Here is a 14,108-nt window from a genome sequence, read left to right on the forward strand (position 1 = left end):
TCCCCCCCCAAAAAAGAGGGGAACGCCCCCAAAAAATAGGGGGACCCCCCAAAAAAACATTCTGTCCCCCAAAACCGAGAGGAGAAACCCCAAAACCAACAGGAACCCCTAAAAACGGGGCTAAAAACCCACAAGAGGGGGTCCCCAAAAAGAGGGAGCCCCCCTAAAAGAGGGGGACCCCAAAAAACATTTGATCCCCCAACCCAATCGGAACGCCCCCAAAAACAATAGGAACGCTCCCAAAAACAATAGGAACGCCCCAAAAACAATAGGAACGCTCCTCCCAAAAACAATAGGAACGCCCCAAAAACAATAGGAACGCTCCCAAAAACAATAGGAACGCCCCAAAACAATAGGAACGCTCCCAAAAACAATAGGAACGCCCCAAAACAATAGGAACGCCCCTAAAAACAATAGGAACGCCCCTAAAAACAATAGGAACGCCCCCAAAAACAATAGGAACGCCCCCAAAAACAATAGGAACGCTCCCAAAAACAATAGGAACGCCCCCAAAACAATAGGAACGCTCCCAAAACAATAGGAACGCTCCCAAAAACAATAGGAACGCCCCCAAAATCCGGTCTAAACCCCCCGGATGGACCCCTAAGGGGGAGGGAGCCCCCCGGCCCCCCCCGGGTTTTGGGGACCCCCCCGGTTTTGGGGTACGCACCCTGGTGCCCGTGGGGGACGTAGTCGCAGGCCTGGGTGCGCACCAGCAGCGCCGGCAGCCCCAGGGGCTGGTTGCCTCGCTGCGCAGGCAGACGTAGTGGTAGCCTGGGGGACCCCAAAATTAGGGGGCACCCCAAAATCCAGGGGGGCGCCCCCAGATTCTGGGGCATCCCCAAAATCCGGGGGGCACCCCCTCCGAGTCTGCCCCTCCCTCTCCAGCCGATAGTTTGGGAAGCCGGGGGGACCCCGCAAGTGGGACCCCAAAAGCTGTGGGGACCCCAAAATGCCCGTGGGGAACCCCATAGTGACCCCAAAAGCTAGGGGGACCCCAAAACGCTCATGGGGAACCCGATAGTGACCCCAAAACCTGTGGGGACTCCAAAATGCCCATGGGGAACCCCACAGTGACCCCAAACCCCATGGGGACCCCAAAACGCCCGTGGGGATCCCCATAGTGACCCCAAATCCCCATGGGGATCCCAAGACCCCCATAGGGACCCCCAGTTCCCTACAGGGACCACCAAGGGGACCCCAGGAACCCCATGGGGACCCCAAAAGCCCCACACGGACCGCAAGAGCCTTGTGAGGACCCCAAGAACCCTGCAGGGACCCCAAAAGCCCTGTGGCAACCCCAAAACGCTCATGGGGAATCCCCATAGTGACCCCAAAACCCATTTGGGACCCCAAAACACTCGTGGGGAACCCCACAGTGACCCCAAAAGCCCCATAGGGACCACCACAGGGACCCTAAAAGCCAATGGGGACCCCAAAACCCACATGGGGACACCTCTGGGGACCCCAAACCCCAATGGGGACCCCAAAACCCAAAGTGGATCCCAAAAACCCCACAGAGCCCCTTGGAGATACCTGTGGGATCCCCATCCTCTTAGGGAGCCCCCCAGCCCCTTGTGGGGACCCCAGAACAGCCGTAGGGACCCCAAAAGCCCTGTGGACACCCCAAAAACCCTGCAGGCACCCCAAAAACCCCAAAGGGGACCCCAAAAGGCTCACCGGAGCGCAGGGCGGCCACGGGCAGGACGCGGTGCCCCAGGAAGCGCCCCCCCTCCTCGTAGGCGGCGATGCGCAGCGAGGCCAGCGAGGGCAGCACCACCTGCACCCCAAAACCGCACCCCAATGGCACCCCAAAACAGGGACCCCAAAACGGGGAGCCCTGAAATGGGGGGAGCCCTGAAATGGGACCTCAAAACAGGGACCCCAAAATGAGACCCCCAAGTAGGGACCCCAAAACAGGGACCCCAGAATGAGGACCCTGAAATGGGAATCGCCAAAATGGGGACCCCTGAAATGGGGAGCCCAAAACGGCACCCCAAAATGGGAACCCCCAAACGGGGAGCCCTGAAATGGGACCCCAAAATGGGGAGCCCCCAAAACAGCACCCCAAAATGAGACCCACAAGTAGGGACCCCGAAACGTGGACCCTGAAATGGGACCCCCAAATGGGGAACCCTGAAACGGGAAGGCCCCAAAACAGCACCCCAAAATGGGACCCCAAAACAGGGACCCCAAAACCGGGCACCCCCAAATGGCCTCCCAATGTCTCCTGGTCTACCCCGTTGCCCCCCACTCAGTACTCTCCCAGTGCCCCAGTACCCCCCCAGTCCCTCCCAGTGCCCCCCAATCCCCTCCCAGTGCCCCCCAATCCCTTCCCAGCCCCCCCAGTCCCTCCCAGTCTCCCCCAATCCCCTCCCAGTGCCCCCCAATCCCCCCCCCCAGTCCCCCCCGGTCCCCCCCAATCCCCTCCTGGTCCCTCCCAGTATCTTCCCAGTGCCCCCCACCTCCCCGCAGTGCCCCCCCAGTCCCTTCCCAGTGCCTCCCAATCCCTCCAAGTCCCCTCCCAGTGCCTCCCAGTGCCTCCCAGTGCCCCCAGTACCTTGTGGAAGACGAAGGGCTCCTCGTCCCAGACGGGGTTGAAGGCGCTGCCCTGCACCGTGCGGGTGCGGAAGCGGCGCCGCGTGTCCACGGGCAGCCCGAAGACGTCGACCTCCACGTAGGTGCCCACGCGGCGCTCGCTCAGGAACTGCCCCGAGATCACCTGCGGGACCCCAAAACTGCTCGCTGCGCCCCAAAACGGGGCTACGTGCCCCAAAAAAACTGCCTGTGTGCCCCAAAACCTGCCCGTGCGCTCCCAAAATGGGACTACATGCACCGAAAGCCTGTCTATGCGCCCCAAAAACCCACCTACGTGCCCCAAAAACCTGCCTATAGACCCCTAAAATGGGTCTATGTGGCCCCAAATACCTGTCTACATACCCCAAAACCTGCCTGTGTGACCCTAGAATGGGTCTATGTACCCCAAAACCCTGTCTACATGCCCCAAAATGGGCCTACATGCACCAAAAACCTGCCTGTGTGACCCAAAAAGGGTCTACGTGGCCCCAAATATCTGTCTACATACCCCAAAACCTGCCATGTGTGCCCCAGCCCCAAAAACCCAGGCCTACATGCCCCAAAACCTGCCTGTGTGACCCTAGAATGGGTCTATGTACCCCAAAACCCTGTCTACATGCCCCAAAATGGGCCTACATGCACCAAAAACCTGCCTGTGTGACCCAAAAAGGGTCTACGTGGCCCCAAATACCTGTCTACATACCCCAAAACCTGCCTGTGTGCCCCAGAAACAGGCCTACATGCCCCAAAACCTGCCTGTGTGACCCAAAATGGGACTACGTGCACCAAAATCCTGTCTACGTACCCCAAAAAACCTGCCTGCCTGTGTCCCTAAAACCCTAGAATGGGCCTATGTACCCCAAAACCCTGTCTACGTGCCCCAAAATGGGCCTACATGCACCAAAAACCTGCCTGTGTGACCCAAAAAGGGTCTACGCATGGCCCCAAATACCTGTCTACATACCCCAAAACCTGTCTGTGTGCCTACTGAAACAGGCCTACGTGCCCCAAAATCTGCCTATGCCTGACCCAAAAAGGGTCTACGTGCCCCAATATCCTGCCTGCATGCCCCAAAACCTGCATGCCCCAAAACAGGACTACATGCCCCCAAAAAATGTCTATGTGCCCCCAAACCTGCCTGTGTGTCCCTAAAATGGGCCTACATGCCACAGAAACCTGCTACATGCCCCAAAACCTGCCTGTGTGTCCCTAAAATGGGCCTACATGCACCAAAATGGGCCTACCTGCCCCAAAATCCCACCTACATGCCCCAAAACCTGCCTACATGCCCCCAAAACCTGTCTACGTGCCTGAAAACCTTCCTGTGCGCCCCAAAACCTGCCCACGTGCCCCAAAATGGGCCTCTGTGCCCCAAAAACCTGCCTACATGCCCCAAAATGGGCTTTTGTGCCCCAAAATAGGCCTACGTGCCTCAAAAAAGGGCATATGTGCCCCCAAACCCTGCTTAAGTGCCCCAGAAGCCTGCCTATGTGCCCCAAAATGGGCCTAAATGCCCCCCCAAACCTGCCTGTGTGCCCCCAAATGGGTCTCTGTGCCCCCAAAACTTTTCCCATGCACCCCAAAACCAGCCCCTTGAATCCCCAAACCTGCCCATGCACCTCCAAAACCTGCCCTATACACCCCAAAATCAGTCCTAGCACCCCAAAACCTGCCCTGGGATCCCCCATACCTTCCCCAGAACCCCAAAACCAGCCCCAGGACCCCTAAACCTCCCCATGCACCTCCAAAACCTGCCCTGGGTCCCCCAAAACCTGCCCCCAAACCCCAAAACCTGCACCATAACCCCTCAAAACCTGCTCCAGGACCCCCGAACCATCCCTGGGATGCCCCAAACCTGCCCTGGGATCCCCTAAACCTGCAATGCACCCCAAAACCAGCCCCGTGGACCCCTAAACCTGCCCACCCACCTCCAAAACCTGCCCCATGCACCCCAAAAGCAGTCTTAGCATCCTAAAACCTGCACTGGGATCCCCCAAACCTGCCCATGCACCCCAGAAACAGTCGTAGCACCCCAAAACGTGCCCTGGGATCCCCCAAACCTGCCTAATACGCCCCAAAATCAGTCCTAGCACCCCAAAACGTGCCCTAGGATCCCCCAAACCTGCCCCAGGACCCCCAAAACAAGCCCCAGCACCCCCAAACCTGCCCCAGGACCCCCAAACCAGCCCCAGGACCCCCCAAACCCGCCCCGGGACCCCAAACCCGGGTCAGTTTGGGGGTGCTGGGCCCCGCCACCCCCCCGGCCGGGTTTCGGGGTGCCCCCCCACCTGCACTTGCAGCGTGTTGGCCACGATCCCGTCCACCAGGTCCTCGGCGAAGGGGTCGAAGGTTTTGTCGCGGCGCCGCATGAACTCGGGCTTGAGCAGGAGCCCGCAGCGGGCGTTGTACTCGAACAGCCCCAGGTTCAGCTGCATCGGCACGTCTGGGGCGTGCATGGGGCAGGATTATGCCGGGGGGGCAGGATTACGGGTGGGGAGAGGGGCTGGGGGGGGCTAGGCTATTAGGGTGCCCCCTGTAGGGGGGGGGCAGGATTAGTGGGGGGCTGGGGGGGCACGGGTGGGGAGAGGGGCTATGGGGCAGGGGCTATGGGGTGGCTATGGGGTGGCTACAGGGCTCGAACAGCCCCAGGTTTGGCTGTAGGGGCACGTCTGGGGCGTGCCATGGGGCAGGATTAGTGCCGGGGGGCAGGATTAGGGCTGGGGGGCAGGATTAGTGCTGGGGGGGGCACGGGTGGGGAGAAGGGCTATGGGGCAGGTGGGGCAGGGGCTATGGGGTAACACTAAGGCTCTGTGCTATGGGGTAACACTATGGGGTGGCACTACGGGGTCTGTACTATGGGGTAGCGCTATGGGGTAACGCTACGGGGTCTGCGCTATGGGGTGGCGCCGTGGGGCTGACCGAGGGTCTGGAAGTTGAGGGCGGCCATGTGGCAGCCGGCGTTCCAGAAGAGCTGGGGCTGGAAGTTGGAGGAGTCCACGCGGGTGCCCTTGGGGTAGACGCGGCTCAGCTGGCGCTTGTTGTACCTGGGCGTCAAGGGCCACTGCCCCATAGCTGCCCCATAACCGCCCCATAACTGCCCCGCAGCCGCCCCGCAGCCGCCCCGCAGCCTTTCCAGGCACCCGATCCCTACCAACGGCCCCCGATGTGCCCCCAAATCATCGGTTCTGTTCCCCTAAACGCACCCCAAATTCCCCCTACTCCCCTAAATGCACCCCAAATTTCTCCTATGTCCCCCTAAACACACCCCAAAACCCCCCCATTCCCCTAATACACCCCAACCCCCCCTATTTCCCCCTAAACACACCCCAACCCCCCCATCTCCCCCCACATTCACCCCCAAACCCCCCTATTCCCCCAATACACCCCAACCCCCCCCATATACACCCCAAATTCCCTCTATTCCCCTAAACACACCCAACCCCCCTATTTCTATATATGCACCCCAAATTCCCTCTATTTCCTCCTAAATGCACCCCAACCCCCCCCATTCCCCTAAACGCACCCTAATGCCCCCTATTTCCCCCCACATACACCCCAAAACCCCCCTATTCCCATATATACACCCCAAATTCCCTCTATTTCCCCCTAAATGCACCCCAAAACCCCCTTATTTCCAATACACCTCAAACCCCCCCCCAAACCCGCTATTTCCCCCCATTCACCCCAAATCCCCGCTATTCCCATATATACACCCCAAATTCCCTATTTCCCCCTAAATGTACCCCAACCCCCCCTATTTCCTCCCAATACACCCCAAAATCCCCCTAACACACCCCAACCCCCCCATTCCTCCCCACATACACCCCAAAACCCCTCTAGTCCCCTAAATGCACCCCAAATTCCCCCTATTTCCCCAAAGCCCCCTATTTCCCCCCTAACACACCCCAAAACCTCCCAAATTCCCCCTTTCTCCCCTATTTACCCCAAAACTCCCCTATTTGCCCCGTAACACACCCTAAAACCCCCCTAATTCCCCCAATTTCCCTCGAAGCCCCCTATTTCCCCCCTAGCACACCCCAAAACCCCCCAAATTCCCCCTTTCTCCCCTATTTCCCCCCAAACTCCCCTATTTCCCCCCGTAACACACCCCAAAGCCCCCCTAATTCCCCCTATTTCCCCCCCATTCACCCCAAACTGCCCCCAATCCCCCCCCCCAGACGCCCCCCACGCCCCCCCCCCCACATTTTGGGGACCCCCGCGGATACTCGACGAACTCGAGGGGGCTCTTGGTGAGCTGCTCCAGCCCCTTGGTCTCCACGAAGGACGACATCTCGAAGGCCTTGTCCCGCTCTGGGGGCGACCCCAAACCCGGCGTCACCCCCAAATTCCCCCCCAAACCCCCCCCAAACCCCAGCGGGGGCCCCAAAACCCCATCAAGGACCCCCAAATCCCCCCCATAGCCCTCCAAACCCCAGCACGGATGCCAAAACCCCATTAAATACCCCCAAACCCCATTAAATTCCCCCAAAACCCCATCAGGGATCCCCCCAAACCCCTTTAAGACCCCACAACCCCCCCACAACCCCCCCCTGACCCCCCCGGACCCCAGCCCCCCGCCAGCCCCCCCAAAACCCCTCCCAAACCCCCCAGACCCCTCCCCAAAACCCCTTTAGGACCCCCCAAGACCCCCTTAAGACCCCCCCCGACCCCCCCCCCCCCAGGCCCCCCCCCAGGCCCCCAGCCCCCCCCCAACCCCCCCGGACCCCCAACCCCCCCCCAAAACCCCCCAGACCCCTCCCGAAACCCCCCCCAAACCCCCTTAAGACCCCCCTAAAACCCCCTTAAGACCCCCAACCCACCCCAACCCCCCCCCAGGCCCCTCTCCAGGCCCCCCCCAGCCCCCCCAGGCCCCCCCCCCAGGCCCCCAGCCCCCCCAGGCCCCCCCCCGGGCCCCCCACTTTTGGCGGCCTGGAAGGACTTGAACTTGACGGGCTCCACGTAGGTGACCAGCGTCGACATCTCCTCGGTGGCCGTCACCTCGCTGCTGGCCGTGCCCTGCGCCCCCCCCCCCCCCGTCAGCACCCCAAAAAATACAGCGGGGGGGGCCCCCAAAACCCACACCCCCACTCTCGGGTACCCCACGCCACCCCCGCGTCCCCCCAAACCCCCCCCAAAATCCCCAACCCCCCAAAACCTCCTCAAAACCCCAAAACACCCCAAATCCCTCCCCCCCCCCCAAAACCCCTAAGCTCCCCCCAAACCCCGTGGGACCCCAAAAGCCCCTGGGCACCCCCAAAATCTTTGGGGTCCCCCCCAAATTTCCCCCCCCAACCCTCCCATACCCCCCCAAACTCCCCCCCCCCCCCAGATCTCCCCAAAACCTCTTAGGATCCCCCTAAACCTCCCAGGGACCCCCCAAAACCCCTTAGGATCCCCCCCAAACCCCTTAGGACCCCCCCCAAAATACCCTGGGACCCCCCCTAAAACCTCTTAGGACCCCCCAAAATCCCCTTGGGACCCCCAAAACCTCTCAGGGACCCCCCAAAACCCCCTGGACCCCCCCCAAAACCCCTCCAGGACCCCCCAAAACCCCTCAGGACCCCCTCCCAACCCCCCCGGGATCCCCCCAAATCCCCCTGGGACTCCCCCAAATCCCCCTGGGACCCCCTCCAGGACCCCCCCAAAATCCTCTGGGACCCCCCAAACCCCCCCGGGACCCCCCAAGCCCCCCCGGGACCCCCCCCCCCCACCTCATCGCTCGTCGGCTTCCTCAGCTCGGGCTCTTCCTCCTCCTCTTCCTCGCTGTCGGCTTCGCGATCTGGGGGGGGGGAGGGCACAAATTTTGGGGACCCCCCCGGACTCAGCTGACCCCCCAAATCCTCCCCCACAGCCCCAGGGCACCCTACACCCCAAAATCAATGGGTTTGTACCCCAAATCCCACCTTTGCACCCCAAAATCAGCCCTGATCCCCCCCCCGCACCCCTAAATCATCTCCTGACACCCCAATAATCCCATCCTACACCCCTATAATCCCCCCCAACACCCCCAAACACCCCCATAATCCCACCCTACGCCCCAATAATCCCCCTGGACACCCCCAAATCCCCCAATCATCCCATCCTAAACCCCAAAATGCCACAATAATCCCATCCTACACCCCAATAATCTTCCTTGGTGCCCCCTAAATCCCCCCAGTAATTCCATTCTACACCCCAGTAATCCCCCTAACACCCCAATAATACCCCAGGCACCTCCAAATCCCCCCAAACACCCCAATAATCCCATTCTACACCCCAAAAATCCCTCTTGGTACCCCCAAATCCCACTCTGCACCCCAATAATCCCATTCTACACCCCAATAATCCCTCTTGGTACCCCCAAATCCCCCCATAATCCCATCCCACACCCCAATAATCCCCCTGGTACCCTCCCAAATCCCCCCAATAATCCCATCTACACCCCCACAATCCCATCCTACACCCCAAAAATCCCAACACCCCCAAATCCCCCCAGTAATCCCATCCTACACCCCAATAATCCCATCGTACATGCCAATAATTCCCCTACGTACCTCCAAATCCCCCCAAACTCCCCCATAATCCCATTTTACACCCCAATAATCCTCCTGGGTACCCCCAAACACCCCCTAAATCCCCCTGCGTACCCCCCAACCCCTCCAACTCCCATCCTACACCCCAATAATCCCCCTGGCCACACCAAAATCCCCCCCAAACCCCCCCCCAGCACCCCAAATTCCCCCAAACACCCCAATAATCCCATTTTACACCCCAATAATCCCACCCTACACCCCAATAATCCCCCTGGCCACACCCAAATCCCCCCCAACCCCCCCCCCGGCACCCCAAATTCCCCCAAACACCCCAATAATCCCATTTTACACCCCAATAATCCCACCCTACACCCCAATAATCCCCCTGGCCACACCGAAATCCCCCCCAAACCCCCCCCCCGGCACCCCAAATTCCCCCGAACACCCCAATAATCCCATCCTACACCCCAATAATCCCCCTGGGCACCCCAAAATCCCCCTTGGAAACCCCCAAATCCTGCCAATAATTCCCCTGGGTACCCCCAAATACCCCAATAATCCCATTTTACACCCCAATAATCCCACCCTACACCCCAATAATCCCCCTGGCCACACCCAAATCCCCCCCAACCCCCCCCCCCCGGCACCCCAAATTCCCCCGAACACCCCAATAATCCCATCCTACACCCCAATAATCCCCCTGGGCACCCCAAATTCCCCCCCGACTCCCCCAGCCCCCCCATTTCCTCACCGATGGACTTTCGGGGTTCAGCCAATTTGGGGGGCCGCTCGTCCCCATTGGGCACCGGGGGGGGGACCCCGCTTTCGGGGGGCTCTCCCGCGGGGGGGCCTGCGGGGGAGGAAGCAGTGAGGGGGGACCCCAAAACCTGGGGGCAGGGGGAGGGGTTTTGGGGTGCAGGAAGTGTTTTGGGGTGGGACACGGGGTTTTGGGGTGCAGGGGGGTATTTTGGGGCAGAATAAGAGGTTTTGGGGTGCGAGGGTGGGGTTTTGGGGTGAAACACAAGGTTTTGTGGTGACACAAGCTTTTGGGGTGCAGGGCGGTGTTTTGGGGCAAAATATGAGGTTTTAGGATGCAGGGGGGTGTTTTGGGGAAGAATACAAGGTTTTGGGGTACCAGGAAGGAATACAGGGTTTTGGGGTGCAAAGACAGGGATTTTGGGGCAGAACACAAGGTTTTGGGGTGGACGATGATGTTTTAGGGTGCCAGAACAGGGCTTTTGGGGTAGAATACAAGGTTTGGGGTACATGCAGGCGTTTTGGGGTGAAACACAAAGTTTTGGGGTGCCAGGGCAGGTTTTGGGGTCAGAATAGGGGACTTTGGGGTGCAGGAGGGGATTTGGGGCAGAAACATGAGGTTTCGGGGTGCAGGGTGGGGTTTTGGGACACCAGGGCAGGTTTTGGGGTCAGAACACAAGGTTTTGGGGCGCAGGGTGGGGTTTTGGGGTGCCAGGGCAGGTTTTGGGGCAGAAAAATGAGGTTTTGGGGTGCGGAGCGGGCTTTTGGGGCAGAAACACAAGGTTTTGGGACACAGGGTGGGGTTTTGGGGTGCCAGGGCAGGTTTTGGGGTCAGAATAGGGGACTTTGGGGTGCAGGAGGGGATTTGGGGCAGAAACATGAGGTTTCGGGGTGCAGGGTGGGGTTTTGGGACACCAGGGCAGGTTTTGGGGTCAGAACACAAGGTTTTGGGGCAGAAACACGAAGTTTTGGGGTGCAGAGTTGGCTTTTGGGGCAGAAACACGAGGTTTTGGGGTCAGAACACGAGGTTTTGGGGCACAGGAGGGGGTTTAGGGCAGAAACACGAGGTTTTGGGGTGCGGAGTGGGGTTTTGGGGGACAGAAACACGAGGTTTTGGGGCACAGCGCGGGGTTTTGGGGCAGAAACACGAGGTTTTGGGGCACAGGGCGGGGTTTGGGGGCAGAAACAAGAGGTTTTGGGGTTCCAGGGCAGGTTTTAGGGTCAGAACACGAGTTTTTGGGGTGGAACACGAGGTTTTGGGGCACAGGAGAGGTTTTGGGGCAGAAACAGAAGGTTTGGGGGCTTAGGGTGGGGTTTTGGGGTACCGGCGTCGCTGGGGCCGGGCTCGGTGGGGCGGCGCCGGAGGGGTCCGGGTTCGGGGGGTCCCGGGGGGGCCGGGGGGGGCCGCGGGCGCCGCTTCTTGTTCTTGACCAGGATGCGGCCCCGCAGCTCCTCGGGGCTGGGCAGCGGCACCCCGGGCTGCAGCTGGGGGCACCCCGTCACCCCGAAACCGGGCACCCCGAAACCGGGCACCCCGAAACCCCAATTCCCCCAGAGGGGACCCCAAATAGGGGAACCCCAACCCCGACACCCGCACCGAGCCCCCCCCCCCCCCGGCCCCAAATCCGTCCCCAAACCCCCAAATTCAGCCCTATTATCCCCAAATCCAGCCTGAACCCCCAAATTCAGCCCTATACACCCTGAATTGTCCCCAGAACCCCAATATTCAGCCCTATTACCCACCCAGCCTGAACCCCAAAATTCAGCCCTATTGCCCCAAATCCAGCCGGCACCCCAAAATTCACCCCTATATACCCTGATTTGTCCCTGCAACCCCAAAATTCAGCCCTATTACCCCCCAAATCCATCCTGAACCCCCAAATTCAGCCCTATATACCCTAAATTGTCCCCAGAACCCCCAAATTCAGCCCTATTATGCCAAAATCCAGCCTGAACCCCAAAATTCAGCCCAATACACCCTAAATTGTTCCCAGAACCCCCAAATTCAGCCCTATCCCCCCTAAATTGTCCCCCCCCCCCAAAAAACAAATCCAGCCCTATTACCCCCAAAATCCCACCTGAACCCCCAAAATTCAGCCCTATACACCCTGAATTGTCCCCAGAACCCCCAAATTCAGCCCTATTACCCCAAATCCAGCCCAAACCCCAAAATTCAGCCCTACTCCCCCCTAAATCCAGCCCGGAATCCCCCAAATTCAACCCTACCCCCCCTAAATTGTCCCCAGAATCCCCCAAAACTGCCCCTAGTACCCCAAAACTCCCCCCCGGACCCCAAAACTACTCCCCCAGCACCCCCAACCCCACCCCAGCACCCCCAAAACTCCCTCCCAGGACCCTCAACCCCCCCCCCCCCCAGGACCCCTCAAAACTGCGCCCAGAATCCTAAATCCCCTCCCCGCACCCCAAAACTCCCCCCTGCACCCCTAAACTGCCCCCAGCACCCCAAAACTTCCCCCAGCACCCCCCAATCCTCCCCCCCAGGACCCCAAAACTCCCTCCGAGGACCCCCAAATCCCCCCCCCGGACCCCCAACCCTCCCTCCCAGGACCCCAAAACTTCCCCCAGCACCCCAAAACTCCCTCCAGCCCCCCCAAAACTCCCCTCAGGACCCCCAAAATTCCCCTAGGACCCCCCCCAAAAACCCCAAAACTCCCCCCAGGACCCCCCAAAACTCCCTCCCAGGATCCCCAAATCCCCCCCCAGGACCCCCAACCCTCCCTCCCAGGACCCCAAAACTTCCCCCAGCACCCCAAAACTCCCTCCAGCCCCCCCAAAACACCCCCCAGGGAACCCCAATTCAACCCCCCCCCCAGCACCCCTCAAAATGCCCCCAGCACCCCAAAACTCCCCTCAGGACCCCCAAAACTCCCCCCAGGACCCCCCAAACTCCCTCTGAGGACCCCCAAATCCCCCACCAGGACCCCCAAACAACCCCCCAGAACCCCAAATCCACCCCCAGCACCCCAAAACTCCCCCCTGCACCCCTGAACTGCCCCCAGCACCTGAAAACTTCCCCCAGCACCCCCCAATCCTCCCCCCCAGGACCCCAAAACTTCCCCCAGCACCCCAAAACTCCCTCCAGCCCCCCCAAAACACCCCCCAGGGAACCCCAACCCCCCCCCAGCACCCCCCAAAATGCCCCCAGCACCCCAAAACTCCCCTCAGGACCCCCAGTATTCCCCTAGGACCCCCCCAAAACCCACCCCAAGAACCCCAAAACTCCCTCTGAGGATCCCCAAATCCCTCCCCAGGACCCCCAACCCTCACTCCCAGCACCCCAAAACTGCCTCCAGCCCCCCCAAAATCCCCTCAGGACCCTCAAAATTCCCCTAGGACCCCCGCCAAAAACCCCAGAACTCCCCCCAGGACCCCCCAAACTCCCTCTGAGGACCCCCAATCCCCCCCCAGGACCCCCAAACAACCCCCCAGGACCCCAAAACTTCCCCCAGCACCCCAAAACTCCCTCCAGCACCCCCAAAACACCCCCCAGGGAACCCCAACCTCCCCCAGCACCCCCCAAAATGCCCCCAGCACCCCAAAACTCCCCTCAGGACCCCCAAAACTCCCCCCAGGACCCCCCAAACTCCCTCTGAGGACCCCCAAATCCCCCACCAGGACCCCCAAACAACCCCCCAGAACCCCAAATCCACCCCCAGCACCCCAAAACTCCCCCCTGCACCCCTAAACTGCCCCCAGCACCCCAAAACTTCCCCCAGCACCCCCCAATCCTCCCCCCCAGGACCCCAAAACTTCCCCCAGCACCCCAAAACTCCCTCCAGCCCCCCCAAAACACCCCCCAGGGAACCCCAACCCCCCCAGCACCCCCCAAAATGTCCCCAGCACCCCAAAACTCCCTCCAGCCCCCCCAAAATCCCCTCAGGACCCCCAAAATTCCCCTAGGACCCCCCCCAAAAACCCCAAAACTCCCCCCAGGACCCCCCAAAACTCCCTCCGAGGACCCCCAAATCCCGCCCCAGGACCCCCAACCCTCCCCCCAGGACCCCAAAACTTCCCCCAGCACCCCAAAACTCCCTCCAGCCCCCCAAAACACCCCCCAGGGAACCCCAACCCCCCCCCAGCACCCCCCAAAATGCCCCCAGCACCCCAAAACTCCCCTCAGGACCCCCAGAATTCCCCTAGGACCCCCCAAAACCCACCCCAAGAACCCCAAAACTCCCCCAGGACCCCCCAAAACTCCCTCCGAGGACCCCCAAATCCCCCCCCAGGACCCCCAACCCTCCC

The 14,108-nt window shown here is 60.7% G+C and overlaps 1 protein-coding gene across 1 annotated transcript in view; it reads right to left on the bottom strand.

Moving 5' to 3' along the window:
• Positions 1-14,108, bottom strand: part of LOC125181800 (1-phosphatidylinositol 4,5-bisphosphate phosphodiesterase beta-3-like) — a 37,216-nt gene that overhangs the window by 2,627 nt on the left and 20,481 nt on the right. The window contains 11 exon segments of the mRNA XM_066989185.1: positions 671-745; positions 748-774; positions 1,681-1,780; positions 2,561-2,722; positions 4,866-5,020; positions 5,497-5,621; positions 6,804-6,888; positions 7,497-7,593; positions 8,289-8,356; positions 9,841-9,939; positions 11,171-11,330. Coding sequence (XP_066845286.1) covers positions 671-745; positions 748-774; positions 1,681-1,780; positions 2,561-2,722; positions 4,866-5,020; positions 5,497-5,621; positions 6,804-6,888; positions 7,497-7,593; positions 8,289-8,356; positions 9,841-9,939; positions 11,171-11,330 — 1,153 coding nt within the window.

The sequence above is a fragment of the Anser cygnoides genome, unplaced genomic scaffold, assembly GCF_040182565.1.
Source record: "Anser cygnoides isolate HZ-2024a breed goose unplaced genomic scaffold, Taihu_goose_T2T_genome scaffold_43_1, whole genome shotgun sequence".
NCBI classification, from domain to species: Eukaryota; Metazoa; Chordata; class Aves; order Anseriformes; family Anatidae; genus Anser; species Anser cygnoides.